The following is a 23,926-nucleotide window of genomic DNA, read 5'->3' as shown; positions in this document are numbered from 1 at the left end:
TAGTTCAAAGCTTAGAAGAGAGATTGACATGAATATGTGGAACTGCAATTGTTTAGTGCAATTGATGAGACACTGTGTTCTTGTCAGTTGCAATATTATTGTAGTTATATCCTGTTGTGTGAGTACATTGTGTTTAGCATGAGTACATTGGGTACTCGTGGATGCATTGCAATTTGTGGAATAGAAATGCAATTTAGAGTAGGGGATCAAAATATGTTTAGAAAATTTAGATTTTTCTCCACTTTCAATAGATTTTAGAAGTGAACATGTTGTTGTAGATTAACAAAATCCATGCATATTCAGAACGAACCACATGAAATTGCCAGCCTCATTGGATCACCAAGTTTGTCAGTAATTTAGTATATTCTTAAAAATTTAAAAACTATGCAAAAAATTCAAATAAATTTTCTTGATTCGATAGAGAAATCTGGGATTCTATACTATTTGAATAAGAGGTACCTTTCTTTGGCATTGAAGCTAACAATAATCTCAAATTTGAAAAGTTAAAAGTGTGTGAGCTGCGTAGCAAACTGTAGTAAGTATGAAAGTGCTTAGCAAATTTTTCAATGTGGAAAAAAAACCTACATACTAAAATGGGAACTCTCCATATACGCTTGCATGGATGAACCTTTTGGCTGCAGCAACAAAATCTAGATGGATGATTGACTAACTTTTTCTAAACTTAGATGTAGGGCTTGGAAAAACATATTTACCCACACATATAATCCACAAATTGATAGTTTAATATTTTTCGTGCCATGGCCATCTTGATGAACTAGCAGTGAGTAGAAATGAAGAAATAACTTCCTTTTGTTCTCTCTAAAGATTTTTTATTGGTGTGCTATTTTTAATAAAAGCATATCATTCACTTTTCAAAGCTGACTTGTGAGTAGAAACAGAAAATGCGAAGTTATTTGATTTGTGGAAACATTCTTGCCGTGATATATATATTTGGGCTGTTGAGATTTTTTTAAGAAGTACACAAAACTGCAATATATTTTTTTTTACCCCCATCATTTTTAGCAAGACCTGAACTATTTAGAACCTGATAATTGTCCAACACTATTGATGTTGATACTCTGACTTTTTAATCTATATACAACTTAATCCTACCATTTGTCAATTAGGTACCGGCTTTTGTGGGATCTTCAGTATTCACACTTTGAAAAGTGAATGATATATATAGTGGAAGTAATAAGCAGTCAAATGTAGCTGCTGTAGGCTCAACATCAGAGCTGATTAAAATTTTTGGGAACCTGTAGAATTTCACGGGATAGAGATATAGTATAAGAAATAGAGATACAATACATATATTATTTATTTTAGCTTCCTTCCACTTCTCAAAATTGACACTTGATATTGTTGCCCCCTCAGTTTACTAATATGCCCTCTTTACAATCTCCGGAGTTTTCCATTTTCTTAATTTTTTTTATCAATGGCATTCTTTTGAATACACTTGTAGTGCCTTTTTGTATGTATTATTGACAAATGTTTGATATTGCAACAACATATTCTTGAGACTTCTGATGAATAATACAGCTGTGGTTTGTTGCAGTGGATAGAAATACAAGTGAAGCAGATCTATGCATTAGAATTATTGGAATCTCAATGGTGATCAGGAAATGTTGGTTGGTTATAAACATATTCTTTTGAGATTGAGATTCTTAGGTGCTCGGATTGGTGAATAGAGCTGATAAGAAGAGAGTATCAGTTACAGACCACGTGCATGTTCACACTTCTCTCTTTATGATTTTTTTGCCCTCCGATCCTAAGTTATGTTGTCTTTGCTACATATTAACAGCAAGGCTAACAATAAAGTGGTATGCTTAATGTCCTTCTCATGGTGTTTGATTCCTTGCTCTACACCCTATGGATTAATTGATGCTAATGAGGCTCTGAGCAAACATGTGCATATGAAAACTGCTACGTGCTGACTAGGCATGAGGCTATCTATCACTACTAGAATTCACCTGTTTCCCTAGGGTTGTTTTTTGTCCCTAGGAAATCTTGAGGAATCGTAGGGAAAGATTATTTCCCTAGAACCGTAGATCAAATTCCCAGGGAAATCTGAATTTGCTGCGATGCGCTGGCTAGCCAAGGACACGTTGGTGGCCAGATGGCAGATTTCCCTAGGAAACATTGTAGTTTCTAGGGAATATCTCCCCCATCCCGCCCACGAATCGACTAAAATTTCCTCCCCCGCGCCAACTCTGTAGCCCAAAACCTAATCCCGCCCTCCCTCCCTCTCCAACTGCGCCGCCGCCCAACCCTACAGCCGCCCTTGCACCTTAGCCTCCCTCTCCAAACGCGACTAAAATTTCCTCCCTCTCCAACCTTGTGCGCCGCCGCCTCTCTCTCCCTCCCTCCGCTCCCTCTAGCCCCCAGTGAAGCGCCGTCGACGCCTCCATTTGCTCTCTTCCTCCCTCTCCAACCCATGGAGCGTCGCCGCCCCTGCACCCCTGCGCCACGAACTTGGGGTCCACCTGTCTGACGAGCATGCACGGGTGCACCAGCAGGTCGGGGGCCACCCACTGCCTGAGGAGCAGTCGCGGCCGCGCCACTGGTCGGGGGCCGCCCGCCGGTGGGGAGCACGGGCGGGGCCACCACCAGGTCTGGTGCCGCCGCCTGGGGAGCCTACGTGAGCCCGACCACCGCCAGGCCGCCGTCCGAATGTGCCGGAGGCCATAAAGGTGAGGCCGAGCTCCCGTACATCCCGATGTGTGCATATATATTTCTTGTAAAAATGATTGGTATGATCGATTGGAGCTGCGCGAACTTATAATTGCCCTTTCTATTACTCTGAAATGTGAAAGTTCTACAACAGTTTTTCAGATATTGTTTCACACATGCCTCTATCTTTGTTCATATGTCAGGAATCAGGAATCGATCAGCTTGTTAAACGATTTCTCAGATAGAATTACTTCCATCAGTGAGGAATCGGGAGCTGAAGCCTGAGAAACAGGTTCTGGAGAACCAACAGCACCACGTGCCCATGCCTCAAGCTGCTTAGCTGCCAGCTTCGCACCCGAGCTAGTAGAGAGAGGGAGTCAGGGAGAGAAGGGGGTGAAAAGCTACCTGCAACGCCGACCAGCTTCCATCGCTGCATAGAAAGCTTCAAGGTGAGATAAAAATTTATGTTCTATCAGTTCTTTCATACTATTGCATCACTTAATTTCTCTTTTGCACTGTGATTGTGATTTGCTTCTATTTGATAAATGATATTAAACAGGGGTTTATCCTTAGGGAGGGTTTATTTTTAGCAAGAATTAGCAGCAATGTCAGTGGCAGACCGTAGTTGGATGTACAATGGTTGGAATGACAATGGCTGTCATTCTCAGGATTGGGTGCACAACACAAATGCTTTTCTAGACCATGCTTTTAGTGCTATCCCTAATTCTGAAAATCGTGGAGTAGTTTGCACGTGTTCAGATTGTTGCAATAGAGTTAGATGGAGGAGAGCCGTAATGAGCATGCATTTGTGTAAAAGAGGATTCATGCCTGAGTATAATATATGGATTGAGCACGGAGAACAATTTGTTAGTGAGCCTTTATTGGAACATGAACATGATAACCAAACTGATGATGGTTTAGATGAAATATTTGCCGACTTTGGTGATGCAATGCATAGTGCAGAAGAAGAACCAACAGCAGATGCTAAATCATTTTATGATATGTTGGCTGCTTCAAAAGAGCGGCTGCATAGCTTTACAAGTGTTGCACAACTAACCGCAGTTGCCCGGTTGATGGCAATTAAGTCACAATACAACCTCTCTGCAGAGTGCATTAATAAATTGCTTAGTCCACAACACAACATAATAATGACATACATCATATATCATCAAATCTGCAGAGTATGGCTATGCACTGTGGCATGCCTCTAGAAGCAGTTCCTTCACCCCTGCCTCCCCCGCCTCTGACATATGTTGTTTCACCATCTCCAAATCCCTCTCCTGATAATGTAAGTTTGATGAAAAGTAGCTTACACATGTGTCAAGTTCACTTTGTTTGACGCCTGATGTGATCCCATGAAATCTTTACTCATGCCAACTATTATTTTCCTATTCAAATTAAAACTTGAGATTCTTTTTTGTTGTCCACAGTGCATTATATCTAGTGACATTATAAAATCAGTGAGCTTTGCATCCATTTGTTGCAAACATTCTGTAGGTTGCACTCATTTGCATTTCTAAGCAAACAATGTTTGAAACAGATTTGATCACGAGTTAATATTTATTTGAGAATGGTGAGCATTGTGTCGTGAACTTTTAATGGGTACGGTCTGCAAGAACAGTTCCTTGTGATTTGGGATTACCATGATATATGCTATCTAGGAATAGTAGTGTAGAAAGAATTTATATTGATTAAGTCTTCATTTATTTATGCAGGCTGGTACGTTCGGATCAGCCATTAGAGGGGAAAGCCCAGAAGAATTGTTGAGCAGGATTGCCTATGGTCGATTTGGTGACTATGTGAATAATACAAGTGGTCGCAATGATGATGCTGACATTTTGAATACGAATGCAACTGGTGGTAATGGTGGCGGCTTTGTGAATGGAACTGCAAGTGGTGGCGGCAACTACTCACCTCCTCAAGTTGATGAATTTCCACTCTTTTGAACTCATGCATGTCCTAGAATGTTTATTTTGATTCACTGTGATGTGCTGGACTTGTGAAATCCAGGCATATTTGTTTGGATACACTAAGTTGCTGCTGGTATGCATATATTTTAGGGAGAAATTGGTATGGATATTTGCTACCTGTTCTCTTTTGGACATGTCCATGTTGGACTTTTATATGTAATTTTAAGATAATATCTGCAGCAATGATGAATATGATTTTTGTCCCTGTGTATGTATTGTGACTTAAAAATTTGGATTCAAATTTCAAATTCGAATTTATGCTTATGTTGTATTTGAATGCAATATATGATTCAAACTATTTCCCTAGGAGAAATAAAACGTAGGGATATTAGCTATGCTGACAGCTCATGCAGTTTCCCTAGAAAACTTGAACCCTAGGGTAACAAACTTTCCATGTAGGATGCTGCTCCATGTCATCATGTTTCCCTAGGAATCGAAATATGTAGGGAATTTGGCTTTCCCTATGAAAAATCGTAGGGCACTGGCTATTTCCCGTCGAAAATCTCCCTAGGCATATTTCCCTACCAAACTTCCTAGGGAGCATTGTTTCCTATCATTTATTGGACCTTTCCCTAGGATTTTAACCCTAGAGAAACGAGCAGACTCCAGTAGTGTATGTTTAATGTCATGTGTCACCATTTTTGTTGAATGATTTATATGTTTAATACCATCTAATAGTGTTACTGTTTTTATGGAATATGATCTGAAATGTCTGAGAACTGTTGTTTGTGCTTCCACGTACAATGTTGTTGTGACCAAGCTCTGGATGCCATGCATCTAACAGGAGAATGACCATACTTTCTAGGGGACTTAGATGGCTTGACAGGAGCAAGGTTTGTCCATAAGCACAGCTTTGCTTTTTAATACTGTGTTACTTTTTCCAAAAATAAAATATTTACTTCTTCATTTTCAGAAAAAGCTAGCAACCTATTAGTGAGAAGTTCTTTGCCATAGATGTTGCATGTGCACCTCCTAGCTAGCATTAGAAAACTTGCGGTTTCTCATTTTGGCATCATTTGCTTTTCTCCATTGCAGGATCTCGTTTGAGGGAGAGATATGCATCGTCCTACTTTCCTGCTATGATATAATTTTATAAAGGTGTGTTTCAATTTTTCTTTACTCTTCCGTGTACTTTCTTTCAAGTGGGCAATGCTTCAAATCACTTATGAAATTGATTTTAGATGGATATTTCTCCGTGTTAGGTCTTGTGAGTGCAAGCTACTTCCAAACTGCCGTGTACCAATTGAAGAGCTCATGCATGCATGCATACAATGTTTAAACCTCACTAGTTCAGCCTACTATTACAAATTTTATACATGGGTACCGAGAGCTGCTACCAAGAATCTCATGAAATAAATACTTCCAAATCTCAGATTGTAAATTCTGAAGATCTCACTAACACATTCATTTCTGCTGTTGCTGCTTTCATGATATGATGATCTGACGCGCAATGCGTGCTACATGTTCTGGTATCAATACAAGTACACCATCGTCTGAAGCTAGAGCATGGTTGGGCGTGCCACTAAACAAGTTTTCTTTTTTAAATAAACACCAAACACGAGTTAGAAGCAAGGAGCGAAGCGACCCCAGTCACTGGCTGGATGCGCGCCGGCAGGCTGCGCGGCGAGCGCGACGGTCGCCGGTTCCGGAGAGGCCGGCGTTGACGCGCCCAGTTCTTGCAACCCCTTCGGTCCCACGGGTCAGCGGGTCACCCATCCGACGGCCGGCGTGACGCCGCTCCAGAGTCCAGCCCATACGGCATCGCGGCCGTCCGCCCCCGCTTCCGCTCTCGGCTCGCTCGTCGCCACCCTCCGGAAAAAGTGTTGGGCAGCTACAGGCCTACAGCTACTCGAACCGAAGAGGCTCCTACTAGAACGCTGCGTGGAGCCCACTCGTCAGCGGCATGCCAGCGGCCCACTCGCCTCAGTTCCTCTCCTACCCGGTGTAGGTTGCATGCACCTACTAGTAGCCTACTCAACTCAATACCCACTCACAACTAGAAGAAGGCTCGAATCCTCCCCTCGCCGTCTCTCCGTCCCTCTCCTCCTTGGCCTTCCGCAACCTCGCTGCCGACGAGAGCCTAGGCTAGGAGGGCCGCTGCTAGGGTTGGTGTCTCGCTGGGTGGGGGCCCTCGAGGGAGCGGGGCGGGCGCCGGCGCCGGCGCTGGCTGATCGATCGGCTGGCCGACCGGCGCGTGGGGGTAATGGGGGATGTGGCGGAGGCGGACCTCGCGGACCCGAACCCGGACGTTCAGGACCTGTTCCGGCACTACGACCGCCTCTACTTCCGGGGCGCGCTCGCCGACGCCGGCTTCATCGTCAAGTGGGGCTCCTTGCCATACAGCAGGTTGGGGCTTTCCCGTTCTTGGCTACCTCCTACCTGCGGCTGCTCCTTAGGTGCTGATTCCCGTGTTAGGCACTGGCTTTGCGCAGCCTGTTCTTTTGCCGCGTGTTGGCGGGGGGGGGGGGGGGGGGGGGGGGGGGGGGGGGGGGTCTTGGAGTAATCTTTTGGGCTGGGGAAATTTGGGCGCGTTTGGGTGTTCTGCTTTCCCTATGATGTGCCTCGCCATTTCTTTGATTTTGGTACTAGTTCGTCAGTGGCAGAAGGTGGATCCATCATGTACCCTTTTTTTCTCACATTCTTGTTTATTTTTCTTCCTTTCGTTTTTACTAGGAAACATAGTTTCTTTGATCACGGAGCTTCAAAATGGGTAATCTTTGGCATATCTTTTGTTTTCTTTTAGCATTGGTTCTCGGATTTGCATAAAAAGGAACCCGTTTTTTCTGTTCTTACTGGTTTTATGTGCCTATACCCTGCTCCCTTCGATCATTGAGGTTTTCATTTTCCTTTCCTATTCGGTAGTTGAATCATTACTGTAGTATTAGAATATGGAGTATACTGGTAATTATAATAAGGATTATGATGTTGATAATACATTGTTGGCTCTGATGATATCATGCAAAAATGTTGGGAAAGGGGAAAACTTAATTCTTTTTTTTTTGTCCGAGCCTCAGAGCATCTGTCTACTCTTACCGGATACAGATGACATGCTATAATTGCATATAAATTTTTGATACATATGCTAAAAATAAGGGAAGCGAATCATGTCACTGTTTTATTTTTCCCTTGGTACTTCACAGCTGCCGGGTTAAATTGGTATATATATAGTCCCTGGTTGACGTTTATTGTAGCAAAATCTAACTAATAAGTGCAGGCCAATTTGATTGTCTGAAACATCAACTAATTTGGACTCGATGTATACTGCAGAAAAACTTTCTAATAATTGACCCTATTCATTTGCTAACTGTTTGTAGTCTGGTTTGGTGATTTGTATGCCACAGGCTTTTGGATTTCTTAAATGGATGGGGGAAGCACCATGAAATTGAATGGGTAGTTGAAGCTTTGTTATGTCAAACACCAAAATAGGAACTTTGGTGGTGCTTTCAATGGGTGCTATACTTAATGACTCAACCTGATGGTTGTGTAATGAACAAGTAGCAGTAAATACGAGCCAACAAAAGATCATACTTGCAAGTTTATATCCTTGTATTATAAGCATCCCTGATTTATTGTTTTAGATAACAGCATCCTTCGAATGAATGATCTTCATTTAGTTTTGAATTATGAATCTTGTAATAACACTGATTGGGTTGTCTATACATAGTTCTTTTGGATCTTGCACCTTTGCTAAACCAAGAAATACCATAACACTCTCCGAGCCGGTTCTGGAGTCTCGCTCATGTACTGACCGGAAGAATGCATTGCTGCATGAAATGATTCATGCGATCATATATGTTAAGCGTAACAGGATGGACAGGTAACTTCTCTTGTCCTTAACTAAGAGTTGTATCCTTAAATTGCAGTTAACTCTGCTCTGCATGCCTGCTGCTTAAACTTTCTGTTAAATCTTGTCAGCTCCCATGGCCCTCATTTTCGTGATTGGATGGATGCTATTAACTCTTGCTCCATAAGGGATCACCAAGTTAGTATTTCCTGTCTGAAAACCTATAAGCCATTATACGATATTGTTGATTTCTCCTTGTCTTGTGCTTCAGAGACCAGATGGTGGGTACAATATCACCACCCGCCATGATTTCCATCCAGAAAAGCCGCACAGCTTCTTCAAGGGTATCTTGTGGAAGGTACTTCTAAAATTTGTCCATTATGTAGTCTGTCTTCTTTTTTTTTAATTTCTTTTTTTGGCATTACTGTTATCATAACCTGGCATGATCAATTACTACTTTCCAGTGCGAATCTTGTGGAGATACACTTCTTAGGGCTACAAACCAGGGTCCTCCATCTGATGCCTGCTGCATTGAGAACGTTAACAGCGGCCGCGGCGCATCCTGCGGGAACATGCTTTGTCACTGGCACAAGTAAGACTGTTAACTATAACAAACAAAACCTTATGGTATTTGGATAGAGTAACTCTTGTACCTGACACAATAAAATTTGAAGATCAGACCATTTGTGTCTTGTTAAAAAGTTCATCCTATGCAATCACTAGTGAATTCTCAAAAGTCACCCTTAGCTGATCACGAGATGTACATTCCACTGCCCTGCAATTTGGAAGAGACTCAGTTGCTATGCAATTTGGAAGAGACTCAGTTGCTATGCAATTTGGAAGAGACTCAGTTACTAGTCTACTACCATTAGTGTACTTCCAAATAAAGTTAACTTGCAGCAAGTGTTTCCAGCTGTGTTATTGATTGTGTTATTTTCTGCAGCCACAAGAATGACTGTTGTGGCACATACGAAAAAACAGTGTTGGAATCAGATGCACTATCTCTAAAGAGTGTTCCAGGAGGTATATGTCTAACTTCTCAATATGTAATATGTATTTATTTGTAAAAGCTGGTCTATGCAATCGGGATTATGAAAGTCAAACATGGCTCATGCACTTCATGCTTGTCCAAATACTGTAATACTTAATACTTGAAAAATCAGCTAGGTGCATAATTGTTTTCGTTCTTGATGCAACAAAAAATTTTGTGCTGTGATTAAATTTTCTTCATTTTCCCCAAGCAACCAAGCAAACCATAACAAAACCTTTTTACATATTACCAAATTTTTTGTGCTGTGATAGAATTTATTGTTTAATATTGTCTTGTTCTGTGAACTGTGGTTATCCTGCCGTTACTGGGCAGAGGCATTTGCTCCATATCATTCTATGAGGTCATGTTACCATATCAACTCACACCATATACTCTCCAGGTGCTCAGTTACTTCTGACCTCCCCGTTGGAAATGTGCAAGTCAAAAGGAGCTATTCAAGAATCCAATTCGTCTGCATTGCTGGGCAATACTAAAGGTACAAAAACGAATGCTGAAGACGAACATCTCCCTCTAGTGAGTGGTAGCAACGGGAAATCTCAGGGGAGTAGCTCGTCTAAGAAGGCAAGCAAGAGACGCAGGACAGAAGTTGCTCTAGAAACAAGTGTTCTGCTTGCTGAATCTCCAAGAAAATCAAAGGGGAAGCAGGATTTGGTTGCAGCAGAGGACAACATTTTGTCTCTAGTTGGTTGCAGCACTCCAAAATCAACAAGAAGTAGCAAGAAGGTAGTCAAGGCTGACATGCAGCATAAGCCTGATGATGTTCAGAAAAACTGTGGTCTGCCTGCTTCTCTTGAAGGAAAACCAAATCAGAAGAAAGTTGGCAAGCGGCATAAGCCTGATGATGACCAGAAACCTAGTGGTCTACCTTCTACACCCCTAGGAACACCAAAAGTGAAACACACATTGATCAAAACAGAAAAGGACAAGCTTTCCTCAGCAGAGGACTGCAATGTTGCAAAATCACCAGGAAGCACATTAAGGAAAACAGGAGAGCGGCATGAGCCCCAGATCGCTCAGAAAGCCTGTTCTCAGCCAGCTTGCCCTCAGAAGAGACTGAAGCAAGGCTTGGTTGCACTGGAGAAGAAAGAACATTCCCCTACAATGGGCTGCAGCAATGAGAAGTTACTGGGCAAGAGCTCCTCAAAGAAGGCACGCAGACAGCATCAGCCTGTAGACATTAGGAGAACCACTGTTCTGCCAGCTGCCCCTGGATGTAAAGCAAAGGCATCAGGCGTTGTTGCATTGGAGAAGCAGAGAAAGGGAAAATGCAAAAGGAAGCCTGTGAGGGAAAAGGAGTATGCTGTGATGAGTGCGTGGCTGGACTACTATGAATCAGACAGGTCAAGCGGATCAATCGAACCCCTTGTAAACAAAAGAACAGAGCGAAGAGAAAGAGAGAGAGAAAGAGCAAGAATTCTAACTTATTCACGATCAAAGAAGACTGACCCAGCACCATTGATCAGCTCTAGGACAGAGGCCTCAGTCAGTAGCCACAGAATCAAGATGTTGGCTCATAAAGACGAATCAATGCAACCATGCTCTGACACTGGTGTTCTTACTACTGCTAACCAAACCTCGGTAGTGGTGACACAAGCCACCGGAGATCATTACCAGGCATCTGCGCCATGCCTGGATATCGTTCCACTTCAGCCAACAGATCCGCCCGGTTTAACACCTTCAGATCAAAGCACCACCCCTGAAATAATAGCCATTTCCGATGATGACTGATTGTGCTACTCCTTTTCGGTGATGTTATCTTAGATTATTTTGGATGGTTGCTGGGCTCAATGGTAGCAATCCTGCAACAGGCAATGCGTCGTATGGATGAGCAACCAGCCCACTGGACGTGGACTGCCATGGTGTTGGAAGTGACAGAGATCTGGTTAGTTCTTTTTTTTTGGCCATATCTGGTTAGTTCTTTTTTTTTTGGCCATATCTGGTTAGTTCTTACTAAGAATAGTTCTGATGACCACAGTCCCCTGGACTATGAACTCACGAATCATCCTAATGTAAATTGCTGGGATAGAGTCACGTATCTGCAGCATGTAAGGTTGAACTGTTTCGTGAATATGTCGCCAGAGTGTGCCACTGTGCCGCAGCATGAATGCCTTTGAAATGTTTCATCTAGTGCGCATGATTTTTTTTTGTTTTGTTCTTACTTGATTGTGCCACGTGCAGTGTTGTAACAGTGTACTGAGTCGTATCTTCTTTAAAAGACGAAACCTGACCCTGGTATTGGCACGTCATTTGTCCACGTCGTCTCTTTTGGATCACCGTTCGATTTCAATCGGACAACAAAAAGAGCCCTTCAGCAGTTATCTCGAGCATTCTTGAGCTCTCCTTTGTACTCGCTGCACCTCCGTCTCCTCCGGCCACGGCAGGGCATTCTCCGTCCTCGCCTCTCGACTAACCCCACTGCCCGCACCTTCCTCGACCAGTCGCACTATCCGCCTCCGCACTCCCTCCTCACTCTGCTAGCGGCTCCCTCCTCACTCTGCTAGCGGCTCTAGAAGCACGCCATACCCCAAACGCCTACAGCCCTGCACCTCGGGCGCCACGACTACGGCGTCAAAGTCGAACAGCTCCTGCGGCCGATGACGGGCCGACGCGTCCTGCACGGCCCCGGCACGGCGTCAAGCCGCAGCAGCACGGCTATGAATATAGATGGCCGTTTGGCCCGATGCCCATGGGCCCCGAGACCCGGCCCAATTTAGCCTGACTCGAGCACAATCCGGGCCCGATTATTATTGGGCTCCGGGCGGCACGGGCACGATAGCCGGGCCGTGCCCGGGCCTCACTGTCAGCCCATCGATGCGTCTAGGCACGGCCCGAAAAAGGGCGGCCCGATCGGCCCGATGGATTGCACGATAGGTCCGTTTAAATACTATGTTATCCATTATCAAACCATATTTAAACATTTTCGGGCTGCCGGGCCAAACAGGCCGGCCCGGCCCGATTAAATCAATTTCGGGCCGTGCCTGGGCCGGCACTTTAGCCCATGGGCAGACACGGCACGGCCCGTTAATATTTTCGTGCTTAAGCGGGTCGTGCCTAAACGGGCCGTGCTTAGACGGGCCCGTGCCGGGCCGGTCCGGGCCGCTCGTTTGGCCACCTATAGCTATGAACACCTCCGAGAACCGGGCCTGCTCACGCTCATCGCCCTGGACGGTATCCACAGTCCCCTGCCGACGGAGCAGCCGCTCCAGCCGCGTCGCCTTGGCGTCATCTGCGCGCACGGCAGCGACGTGCCTGTTAGAAATTATATGGAGGCCCAGACATAACGGAGCACAACGGATTAAGATAATGGGCCTAACTCAACCCAAAAGACTAGTCTGATAGGTGAGGATTGCTTGGTCTTATATGTTGTACTCCCCCTACATTAATTTCCAATGTGGGACTAAACCCAACAATCTCCCCCGGTCACACATTGGGCCCAAATCTACATTGGGCCCAAATCTTCTATTAGAAGGCATCATCACGGGCCTTAAGTTTTTTTTAGATCCGAACGGAGATCCCAATTTTTTTTAACTCTCCAAATGTGGATCCGAACGAGCTCCCCCGTCACAAGAGTAATTTCATCTCCAATGTCACAAAGACGTGACTATTGAACGGAGATAACGGGCTCCCCCGTCAACGTGTGAAAGAGATTGTTAGCTCATGGGCTCTGATACCACTTGTTAGAAATTATATGGAGGCCCAGACATAACGGAGCACAACAGATTAAGATAATGGGCCTAACTCAACCCAAAAGACTAGTCTGATAGGTGAGGATTGCTTGGTCTTATATGTTGTACTCCCCCTACATTAATTTCCAATGTGGGACTAAACCCAACAGTGCCGCCGGACCTGGAGCTCGCGGAAGGCCGCCTGGATCTTGGCGGCGGCGGCCCCTCCTCTCGAGCCCCCTCCTCCGGTAGGGACATGACGGGGATTTGTTCGGTGGCCTTGGGCACGGCAGGTTTGTGGACCGGCTTGGGGTTGGAGTCGACGGCGGCAAAGACTAATTGGGAGGTGGAGCCGTAGTGTCAGGATCCCATGGGGACGTGGAACTGGGAGTGAGCACAGCTTCAGATTAGGCGAGCAAGGAGAGTGCCCTCTCTCTGCAGCTTGACCTGTGCTGTTTACTTTGGCCGCCGATATCTGGAATCGTCGTTGAGTCCATGGCGCCCCACCTGTTTCCTTTGAGGTCAGGATGTGCTTTCCGCACCTGCATTTTCCTCTCTCGCTGGCTGCTGTAAACGCTCATTGCTGCTTTGCGCACAGCCGCACACCACTTCTGGCTACGGAACAGGCATTTCAATTGTGCATCCGTTCCGTTCAATGGCTGGAACAGAGTTTACCGAAAAAGATGGCAGGGCTAAAAGCAATAACCAAAATAGTCCAACTAGTAATATATGGCTAATAGAGAATAAAGCTTCAGAAACAACAGTGAAATTTCAGCAACGGCTACACGTACCACCTGAAAGATAATCGACCAAATTCTTTTGACGTTCAGTGTCGCATTCCAAAGATAATCGACCAAATTCTTTTGACGTTCAGTGTCGCATTCCAGGACCGAGGCCACATCGCAGCTCCCAGCGGCCAGCTCCCCAACACGCATTCCAGGACTTGGGCTAAAAGAAATTTAGAGAAGAAGGGATGGTATTTAGAGCTATGCTTTAGAGACCAATTCAACGACGTAAATAATTTTCAACTGCTCGTTCGATAATTGTTCTTAAAAGATGTTTCAACAGCTCGTTCGAAAATTGTTCTTAAAAGAAGATAAGCATTGTGTTGCTCTTGTTTTTCTTCTCTTCGTAGCAGATGACATAGTGCTATGAACCGAACTTGAGAGAAAGAGCTTGTAGGAAATACAACATTCATATATCATTGGAATACATAATATTGTAACAGATCCACATAGGATTTCTCAATTACAGTTTGCTGCTATAAGTGTAATGCTTCTATCTACTTAAATTATAACCACAAAATGAAATGTAATTAATCCAACACATTGTCAATGTTGATGACAAGCTGGCTAACTGGATAGCCTGGGTGGGCGCGGCAATGCCGCGCCTATGTTTCTAGTAATCCCCTAATCGCCGGACTCCCTGTGCGCCGCCGCCGGAGGGCTCGTGCTTGCCCCTATCTTGCCGGCGCCCTCGCCGGCCGCTGCTAGGGCCGCCGCCTCGCTGCGGTCGGGGCTCGTGCTTGGCCCCATCTTGCTGGCGCCCCCGCTGTCCGCTGCTAGGGCCTCCGCCCCGCCGCCGCGGCGTTCGCTGTCGAGCAGAACACACGCATCCAAGCCTGTCGCCACAGCTGCGCTCGGCGCGGCCGCGCCGCAGCACCGGCTCCACACCGCCCCCCACTGCGTGGGATCTGTTTAGCCTCGGCGTTGTCGATGCCCCGGACGTGTACCCGCCGGGCCCCGCAGAGGTCCAGATCGCTGCTGTCAGGGCTCGTGATTGCCCCATCTTGTTGATGCCGCCGCTCCCCCGCTGCCGGGAGGCTTGTGCGCTCGCATCGCCGGTGCCACGTCCCATCCATCCTCTCTAGGCGCCACCTTCGCATTTGGACATCGGGTACACCTCCCCAACAATCTCGTGCATGTCACCATTACTTCTGCAGTTCTGCTGCCTGTGTCTGTGTTTCTCGTGGCTAAGTGGCAGCTGTGACTTGTAGCAGCCATGGATCCTTCTTGCGTAGATATGTGCGAGCGTTAAGTTGCATTACAAAGGGAAAGTGCGTGGGATCTGATCCTCGTAGCTAGCAAATTTGTGTTCTTTTATTGTTCTCGTTGCTTGTATTATTGGGACCTTTCTAGTGTAAACGAGTTCAACTTCCTCGAGCCACATTCAAGACTAGGGGTAGCGAACAGGCAAAACAAATTCCAAAAAAGCTGTCCTAATTCTGCCCTAAAGCCTTCACATGATGCCGAGCTTGCGAGCGGTTCTGCCGCCTTATAGTGATGGCCCCCCACAGAGCGCGTCGTCATTGTCGAACTCGTGCATGTGATCCAAGAGGTAGTTCGCTGCCAGCTGCTCGTTCTTGTTGCAGGCAAAGAAGACTTCTAGGACAAGCGCCCGGTCAAAGCCCATCCCTTCAAGCTGAGCGTGATGACAAGCATATGAATTACAGTGGTGAGTATAATGAAGGTGCAACCAAATGTGCAGAAACGGGTCAAGAACTCAAGATCCATCAACTTACATGAAGCATAGCTTCGTTTTCCTCTGGAGTGACTGCAATGGTCTCAGTTGCATCTGCAATCTGGTCCAGCATATTCCTGGTTCAGGAAATAGAAAATTATCAAACGATGCGAGCCGCATAAGAAAGAACATGGGCAGCACAAGGAAGAGGTGCAAACGTTTCATTCTCTTCATCTCCCTCCAGAGGTTCATTGATCAAGCGCATGAATTCTGCTTGGTTTTCCTGGACCAGCTGCATGACCTGGGGATTTTGTTTGCCCAATTCTTGAAGCAGTGGGTGCACATAAATGAATTGTCAGTGGATTGCAAGTGCAGGTAGGTTTTTTGAGAGGACAGGAATCGAAAAGAACCTGTAAAATCTGAGGGTTAGCTTGCACCAAACTGAGCAAGTTTTGGAACTGTCTATTATTACGCAAAACATCAAGATTTCCTGTGTCAGCATTAGCAGAAGCATTCGGAAGAGCCTGCAATTTTGAAAAGGGTCATCAGAACTAAATTTAACTACTACAAAGGTATGAACGCATACATGGGTAAAAGGGAGTTACTTGAGGGAAGAGGTCCAGAGGGTTAGCATTTGGTCCAGATGAAGGAATTGCAGCTTGAGCTGTGTAAAGGCTGGACAGGATTGGCTGCCTGGGAACTCAGAGGTGGTGCAGGAGCATCCATCTGCTCAGGAATCCCCTATGAACAATCAGAAGATGAAAGACATTAGTATGCCATGGACAGTTGCCCTATAGAGATAAGATGAAGGACCACAGTGCATTTGTAAAACAAAATCGTGTCATAATGTTTGTTGTACATTACAAAGAAAAGTAAACTTCTAACAGACACAAAATCACCTGAAAAAGAATCAATTAGACAAATGTGCAGTTATTTATCATGTAGCTTCAGTCTTCGGTAAGACAAAATGTGTTCACTAGCTAACAGGTACTCCCTCCATTTCAAAATGTAGGTCGTTTTGGCTTTTTTAGATTCATAGTGTTTGCTATGCACCTAAATATAACATATGTCTAGGTACATAGCAAAATATATGAATCTAGAAAAACCAAAACGACCAACATTTTGAAACAGAGGAAGTATTTCAGTAGTTCTGCATCAAGTAAGATCTAGAAAGTAAGTAGGAGAAAGAATCATTCTTACAGAATATAAGTACTCAACAGCCCGCTCTGGATTGTTATACGCTGCGCGTAGAGCACGTAGCACAATGTCTCTATCCCATATCCCACCACCCATTTCAAGAATTGATTGGATGGTTCCTTCTAAGTTGCTGCCAGCAATAAGGTTTGAGGCGGCGGCCTGACCATAAGTATCTGCTTCAGTGCTGTTCAAGTGGCAGCATAAAAGAAAAGATATGTGAAATGTGAAAATGTGATTAGCAATTTTTACCAGCTATACTTAACAGGAAATATTAATACATCATAAAACAAGAACTGTCATCAATTCAAGATAAGTTAAACCATCTACAATGGAAGGAAAATCAGGAACTCACGATACAGCAACCGCAGGAGCTGGGGAGGCAGTGGCAGTTGGAGCAGGTGCACTGACAGGTAGACTAATCAGAAAATGTAAGAAGGATAAAGATAGCTGGCAATGGGAATGTAGAGCAAATCATTGAGTTGACAACTTTTGCATTGTTACAACTTGACTCAAGTTATAAAAGGCTTTGAAAAAGATGGAAGGCAAGAAACTTCCTTAAATAACCTGACATAAATCTGTGAACCTTACAGCAAGTCAGCTACAGTACCAAAACATTGCACACAACTAAGGCCCTGTTTGGGGGAGCGTTTCCCAGCTTCTGCGACCGCAGGAAGCTCCAGAAGCAAGAAGCTCCCCCAAACGGCATTGCTTCTCTCACAATCCTAAAGCTGGAAAAGCTCATTTTACACTAGAAGCGAGAAGCAACAGCGGAGGAGCTTCCCGAGCTTTTGCGGTTCCGCCCCCTTCCTCGTCTCCTCGCCTCTCCTTCCCTTCCACTCTCTCCCTCGTCTCTCCTTCCCTTCCACTCTCTCCCTCGTCTCTCCCCCACTCCAACCGCTGGTGGCTGCGTCCGCTCGAGCTCCGGCCGCCGGCCGCCTCCACCGAGCTCCGCCCGACGGATCCACCCTCGACCCGAGCTCCGCCCGCCTCCACTCGAGCTCCGACCGCTGGTGCGACGGAGGAGGATGAGCTTGCCCGCCGGCGCGGAGGGGTGTGAAGGAGGTCGACAAGAGGGGCGCGGAGGAGGAGGACTAGCTCCCGCCAGCGCAGAGGAGGACGAGCTCCCCTGGGCGCGCGGCCGGTGCGAGGGCGAGCTCCCAGGGGCGGCGCTCCCTCGCCCCGAGCCGCGGCCGCCGCATCCTCCCTCGCCCCGAGTCGCCGCCGCCGCCGCATCCTCCCTCGCCCGCCGCGGCCGCTGCGTCCTCCCTCGCCTGCCGCCGTCGCCGCGGCCACCGCGGCCTCCCTTCCCTGGGCGGCGCGGCCGGGGTTCGGGCCTGGCGGGGTGAGCTCCCATAGGCGGCGCGGCCGAGGCCCGTGGCCGGCTGGAGCTCCCCTCCCCTGAGGCCTTGACGGCCATGCCGCCCGAGCTCCCTCTCGTGCCGATAAGCGCATTTTCAGAAGCTCCCCCAAACAAACATGGTTAGCTTCTCTGAAAAGCAGCTTCTTAGAAAAGCAAATGGAGCTTTTCCTAGTAGAGCTTTTGGAGAAGCTGCAGCTCCCCCAAACAGGGCCTAAACCTTAGAACTATATAGAGGAACTGAAATATTTGAAAACTGTAATTGCATTTCCTATGCTGACCTACAACCAACTGAAAAGGATATGAACTGTCAATCCTCACACAAATCAAGTTTTAAAGTGAGAAACGAACGTAGGTGCCGGTGCAGCTGGGGACGCCAGTGTATGAGGTGTGGGAGTAGCAGGCACTGTCTGAGTAGGAGGTGCCTGCAAAAGTAAGTTAAATTAATCTCAACAGCAAAATAGTTCGGAAGCCTTCTAGTTTGTAGCGCACAGTGCACTCTCAAGCATCCATATTTGTATAATAAGGAAATATAAATGATTTATAAGGCAACAAACATCAACAGATGGCAAAAGTGAACTACAAGCACAGCCCAGAACTTTTCCACTGTGGTTCGACCATTTGGGTTGGCTTAGAACTATATGACGCCGTTATGCAGCAGACTTATCTATGTTTTGCCAAATAAAGTAAAAATGTGCCCTAGTTTTATGTCTTTATACAAAGTGATAATATATAATAAGGAAAAAAAATAAAAACATCGACTAGAGTTCCTAACCAAAAAAAAGTGAAAAGCAATCGGTATCAACAAATACACAATTATTCTAACAACTCACCTGATTTGTGGATGCCTTAGCTGGTGCTGCACTTGATGAGCCCTTGTTCTGTAAAAGGTTAAAGTTAGAAATGGAATAAAAGAAGCTCTATCATGAAAAGTAATATAATTCATTTTTGAAGCAATTTTAGACATTCCAAACTCACAATAGGCAGCTGCCTTATCAAAAGGCAGAAGAAAAAGAACTCCTGAGGCAGTAGTTTTTTTGCGTCCATACATACATTTACGTCTAATAAGCCAGCAATAGCGGAAAATGACGATGAGACTCTTTCAAATCGATTCAGTGTATTTAACACTACTCATAAATCAGTACTTGAGAATAACTTTCTTGGTTTCCCATGCACAAATATGCCACCCGTGATTTTTGTCATGTATTAACCAGAATATCAAATAGGTAGCCTACCTGTTTGATCATTATAACAAGGAAATTGTTCTCGAGAACTTGGTTTTCCTCCAATGTTGAATCGTCTTTTAACACCTTTCCTTGGTGTATGAGCACCTGTTGGTCAGCTGGGTAGACATTTTGCCCCTGCGTACTCTCTATGACCTTCTTCACATCAGCAACCTGTTCGAAGCACTTACGTCAGGAGCAGGCATTAAACACCACCAGTTTCTTATCTAGATAGAGACTGAAATAACCACAAACTGGTCCTAGTAGAATCTACAATTGTGTTATATATATACCCTGATACCATAGATAACAGAAACAGTAGAAGTGTACTAAAAAATCTCGCAGACTTGATGGCAGGAAATTCATGCACCTATTTTGATCCACTCCGACAACTTAGGTAAAGCCCAGCATTACATCCCAAAACTGCCTAGAAACAACTGCCAGAAAGTAGCACATACCGACAACATCTAACCTCCCAAACACAAACTGAAATCGACAATAATAATAAATGTTCGGGTGCACGACGTATCATGTGTCCTTAAATGTTTCCATCAAACATACAACTACAAAAAATTATAGCAGCAACAATAGATCGACTGCAACTTCTGCAGTCCATATACCATCTAAAAAGGGATCCGGTTCCTTTGAAGTTGTAGAGTTTACCTTAGAGGGACGTTGCTGCTCCGGGCCATCCATTCAACATCCGACGGTCCCGTCGTGGAACAAGGAGCTTGGTCTATACGTTCGGCTCATATTTGATTATTTATTTGTCATAAGGCCCATAAACTTCTCTAGAAAAATAAGACCCAAAAACAAATAACCTAGACTGCCATACGAGGAGAAGGTGACACTGTTCTGTACACACAAAGGAAAAAAAAACAACAACAGTGCTTTGCTGGCACGACGCGCACTCGCCGGCGCCTGCGAGACCTGTTGCCGCGTCCCGCTCTATAGAATCACACCAAACACACTCGCATGCGCTAGAATGCGCGAACAATTGTCAAAACGATCAACATCGACAAAGCTCGAGGCGGACCGGTCTGACCATTTGTGCCGACCGGTCTGACCGGTGCAGGCAGAATCTCGCGTCTACCTAGAACAGCGTGCTCGGGAGGGACCCCGTCGAAGCTCAGGGACCTAGGATTGCTCTAAGATTGGCATGCCACTCAGAACGTCTTCAAACGCTGTCTAGACGTAGGAAGAACAACAAATTAGGATTTGAAAAAAGTTAGGGTTTGCGATGATAAAAAGTAATGAAAATAACCTCAATCGATTTTAGCCCTTTATATATATAGGCCAGAAAAGACATATCTTTTCACGAGTTGATTTACAAAAGATTTTCTAATACAAATCTAAATCTACTCGGACTCTACCGACTAGACCAAATTGGCTGTCAACACCGTGGTATATATCGACGAATTGAAATGTAAACTGATGTAAAAATAAGATTGTGACATATAATTTAATGTCTTTATCAAATTGAGATTGATTCTTGCGTCCGTTTGAGAATATGATGACTGCAATTGTTTCAATTGCGTCCGATAGTCAGCTCGCTCCTCCGTCGCGTTTCCGTTGGTCTCGCGTCATTTTTCATCGTCATGTGCCTTGTCTCGCACGATTTGTCTGCAAATGGGGCCTCAGCCCTTAGCAAGCAGGTTGGCAGCGTCCTTCCTGTACGCTGCCGTCCGATGCAGATTGAACGGCGCTGCAGCTTCTACATCCCTCTGAGGTAACTCCAAAAACTTCAGAGGAACCGGATCCCTAAAAAGGGAAGTGGCCAATATATTATGGTCTAATAACTTCGCCGTGCAATCTGACTTCTGTATAACCAAAAACATCACCTAGAGGCAACCTAAACCAAAGCCACCGCATCCACAAGCGAAGCGAACTCTACAACAGCTCTACATCCATCCAGCAACCAGAACCATGACGACAGATCGGGAGTGCGAACGGTTGGTACCTTGTCAGCGGGATTCACTTCGATCTGTAAGCTGGATTGTAACACCCTGGTGTTAATCTTGGTGCTAATCACGTGCTTAGATGCTAACTAGGGCTAAGCAATGTCATTAGTGCTAATCAAGTTTGCATAGTAAACATCAACTTAGCTGAGTTCGATCCAGTTTTTCTCCCTGATCCGAGCCTCAAATCAAGTTTTGCCCAAAACTAAAGTTGTAGATATTCTCTTCCTCTACAACTTTTATTTTAACCAAATTTCAAGTTCCAATATGGAAATTTGAATTTTGGATGGTCAAAGTCGAGCAAAAATCTGTTTGAACTCGCTACTGTGCTTCCCTGTTCGCCGTACAGCCGCCCATCCCGGCGACCGCCACGCGGCCGTCACGGCGAACCTCCCTTTCCTCCTTCCTCGCGCTCGCGTCGCGCCGAGCCGAGCAGAGCCGCCGCCGGTGCCGCGCCGGCCACCCCCTCGCCGCTTCGCCCCGATTCCATGTGCCCGGAGCTGCCTCGCCTCGCCCTCCACCTCCTCCGCCCCATCCCAAGCCCGTTCGAGCCGTTCCCCGGCCGAATCGGCTCTCCAATCACCGGCCGCCATTGCAGCTCCGCCGGAGCTCCGCCCCGCACGTCGAGCTCCTACCTCCGGCCTCCCTCCACCCAAATCGAGCCCGCGGTGAGCTTCGACGCGCTCCCCTCTTCCTCCCCGACTCCTTTCCCCTTCGGTTCCGGCGCCGCCGCCGCCGGGGAGCAGCCGCGCCGCCATGGCCGCCGTGCCGTGCCGCTGGCACCCGTCGCGGGTTACCCCTGCGCGAGCTCGCGCACAGCTGCCGCGCGCACCGGCGCCTCCTACCCGCCCGCCCGCGTGCCCGCGTCGCCCCGCCGCCGGCCGGCCTTGCGCTGCCCGGAACGCCGCCGCACCGCCGCGGCCGCTCTGACACCGCCACTTGCCCGCCGCGGAGCGCCCCTGCGCGGGCCCGAGTGCCGCCGCCACGCGCCCCGGGGCCGCCTGGCCTCCCTGGCCGCGGGCCAGCCCCACCCGCCGTCAGCGGGGAACGCCGCGCCGCCGCGGTGCCAGCCATGGCTGGCCATGGCGTGCGCGAGCAGGGGAGGGGCTAGGCTGGGCCTCTCACTGACCCGTGGGGCCTAGCTGTCAGCCCCTGTTTAGGGTTTAGGGTTTTCCAAAAATACTTATTTTGGCTGAGATTTTGTAAAATGCATAACAAATCACAGAAAAATACTAAAAATGCAAACTAAATTTTGTTAGCTTAGTTAGATCCAGAGCTTCAGAGGAAAATTATCCGTACTTGTGTTATATTAGTTTTGCATGTGCTATATTTTATTTTGTGATCAAGCCTATTTAATTTGTCTCTGCAGCTATAGTTGTCCAAAAATTATGAAATTTATGCAGTAGCTTATTCTTTTTGTATATAGTTCACTGTAAAAGTTTCATGTCCAGAATCTATGTGTATGTTTGTGGATCTTTTGTTGTTCAGTTTATATTCCTAAGGCTAAAATAAATACTTTCGGTTGTCAATAAAGTTTGATAAATTTTCATGGCATACCTGGTCAATGTATTGTCTTGCTGGTAAATTTTTGTGGCTATATCATTCCTGCAAGTCAAGCTCTTGTATTTGTTTAGTTCCAAGCTGCAGTTTTTCCTTTTGTTGTGCTAAACAAATCCTTTTATGCATATGTGCTTTCCAGTAATTTGTTGTCCAGTTGTAAATCATGTTAGTTGTGTCATGATCATAATGTGGGTTAATTTTCTTTGTTTTGCTGAAGTTGCTTACTACTGAAATAAATTGTCTTGGGTTGCTTAATTACTCATTAGATGTTACCCAGTCGTGTCTTTCGTTTATTTGCCTCGCATTGCATCCTGAGTGCTTTGTATCATTTTCTTGCACCGTTGTAACTCTTGCATGGCATCTTTTCATACGTGTAGACGCCCGAACGAAGTAGTCTACGAGCTGGTTGCTGAACTAGTCCAGGAGGCACAAGCAGGAGAGCAGCAGGAGGAAACAGTTGAGCAAACTCCAGAAGGAGTCGCTAACCCCGCTGGCCTGCAAGGCAAGCCCCGGAGCATAACCCTTAATTTCAGTATTTAATGTTTATCTAAGTATTTGTGCATTTACGTTTATAGGAGTTGTATGAAACCCTAGTATGCATGTTTTCCATAGGTACCTATGAGTCTCTACTAGTTTGCAGGGGGCGGTAGAAATGCTTTGCTAAGTAGGAACGCGATAGAAGTCGAGTGATATCCAGTCACTCGTGAGAGATAGGGCTATGCTACTTATTAAAGTTCTTGAGTATAAATCTGGAAAGAAAGAAAAGTGGAGACCGGGCGGAGACAAGTTGAAATAAGGATTGGGATGAATGGAAAGTAAGTCTCCGTCTGTGTCGTTTGAGGATCGTACCATTGTTGGCACATTGATTGAGGCTTGAACAGTACTGATGTGACATCTCGAAAATCTATCAAAAATAAATCACTCGCTAAAATATTCCTTTAAAATTATTTTCGTCGTTGAGTTCAAAACCTCATAAAACCTGAACCCTAGCTCCCGAAATCTTTTCCCCTGTCCCGACACCCGGATCCAGT

General features: G+C 46.0%; 1 protein-coding gene and 2 pseudogenes across 2 annotated transcripts; 1 reads left to right on the top strand and 2 right to left on the bottom strand.

Annotated features, from left to right (window-relative positions):
• The first annotated feature begins 6,604 nt into the window (after positions 1–6,604).
• LOC120679120 lies at positions 6,605–11,621 on the top strand. Of its 2 annotated transcripts, none has more exons than XM_039960640.1 (7): positions 6,605–6,986; positions 8,305–8,457; positions 8,556–8,622; positions 8,696–8,782; positions 8,889–9,016; positions 9,368–9,447; positions 9,855–11,587. In XM_039960640.1, exons 1-7 carry the CDS (start codon positions 6,844–6,846, stop codon positions 11,201–11,203), a joined length of 2,007 nt encoding a protein of 668 aa, XP_039816574.1. In that variant the 5' UTR covers positions 6,605–6,843; the 3' UTR covers positions 11,204–11,587. The 2 variants fall into 2 exon arrangements, with proteins under 2 accessions (XP_039816574.1, XP_039816580.1); XM_039960646.1 differs by having other exon boundaries at positions 6,850–6,986; positions 7,982–8,457; positions 9,855–11,621.
• A 414-nt stretch (positions 11,622–12,035) lies between these two features.
• LOC120695338 lies at positions 12,036–13,512 on the bottom strand (annotated as a pseudogene).
• A 1,709-nt stretch (positions 13,513–15,221) lies between these two features.
• Positions 15,222–22,419, bottom strand: LOC120695337 (annotated as a pseudogene).
• Between the last annotated feature and the right edge of the window lie 1,507 nt (positions 22,420–23,926).

Source organism: Panicum virgatum, chromosome 2K (assembly GCF_016808335.1).
Source record: "Panicum virgatum strain AP13 chromosome 2K, P.virgatum_v5, whole genome shotgun sequence".
NCBI lineage: Eukaryota > Viridiplantae > Streptophyta > Magnoliopsida > Poales > Poaceae > Panicum > Panicum virgatum.
The sequence above is the reverse complement of the archived record's forward strand: the minus strand, read 5'-3'. Positions and strand labels throughout refer to the sequence as shown.

Coding starts and splice junctions, on each gene's coding strand:
- LOC120679120 (XM_039960640.1), top strand. CDS start 6,844: ATGGGGGATGTGGCGGAGGCGGACCTCGCGGACCCGAACCCGGACGTT. Junction 6,987..8,304: donor GGCTCCTTGCCATACAGCAG/GTTGGGGCTTTC, acceptor GTCTATACATAG/TTCTTTTGGATCTTGCACCT. Junction 8,623..8,695: donor GCTCCATAAGGGATCACCAA/GTTAGTATTTCC, acceptor CTTGTGCTTCAG/AGACCAGATGGTGGGTACAA.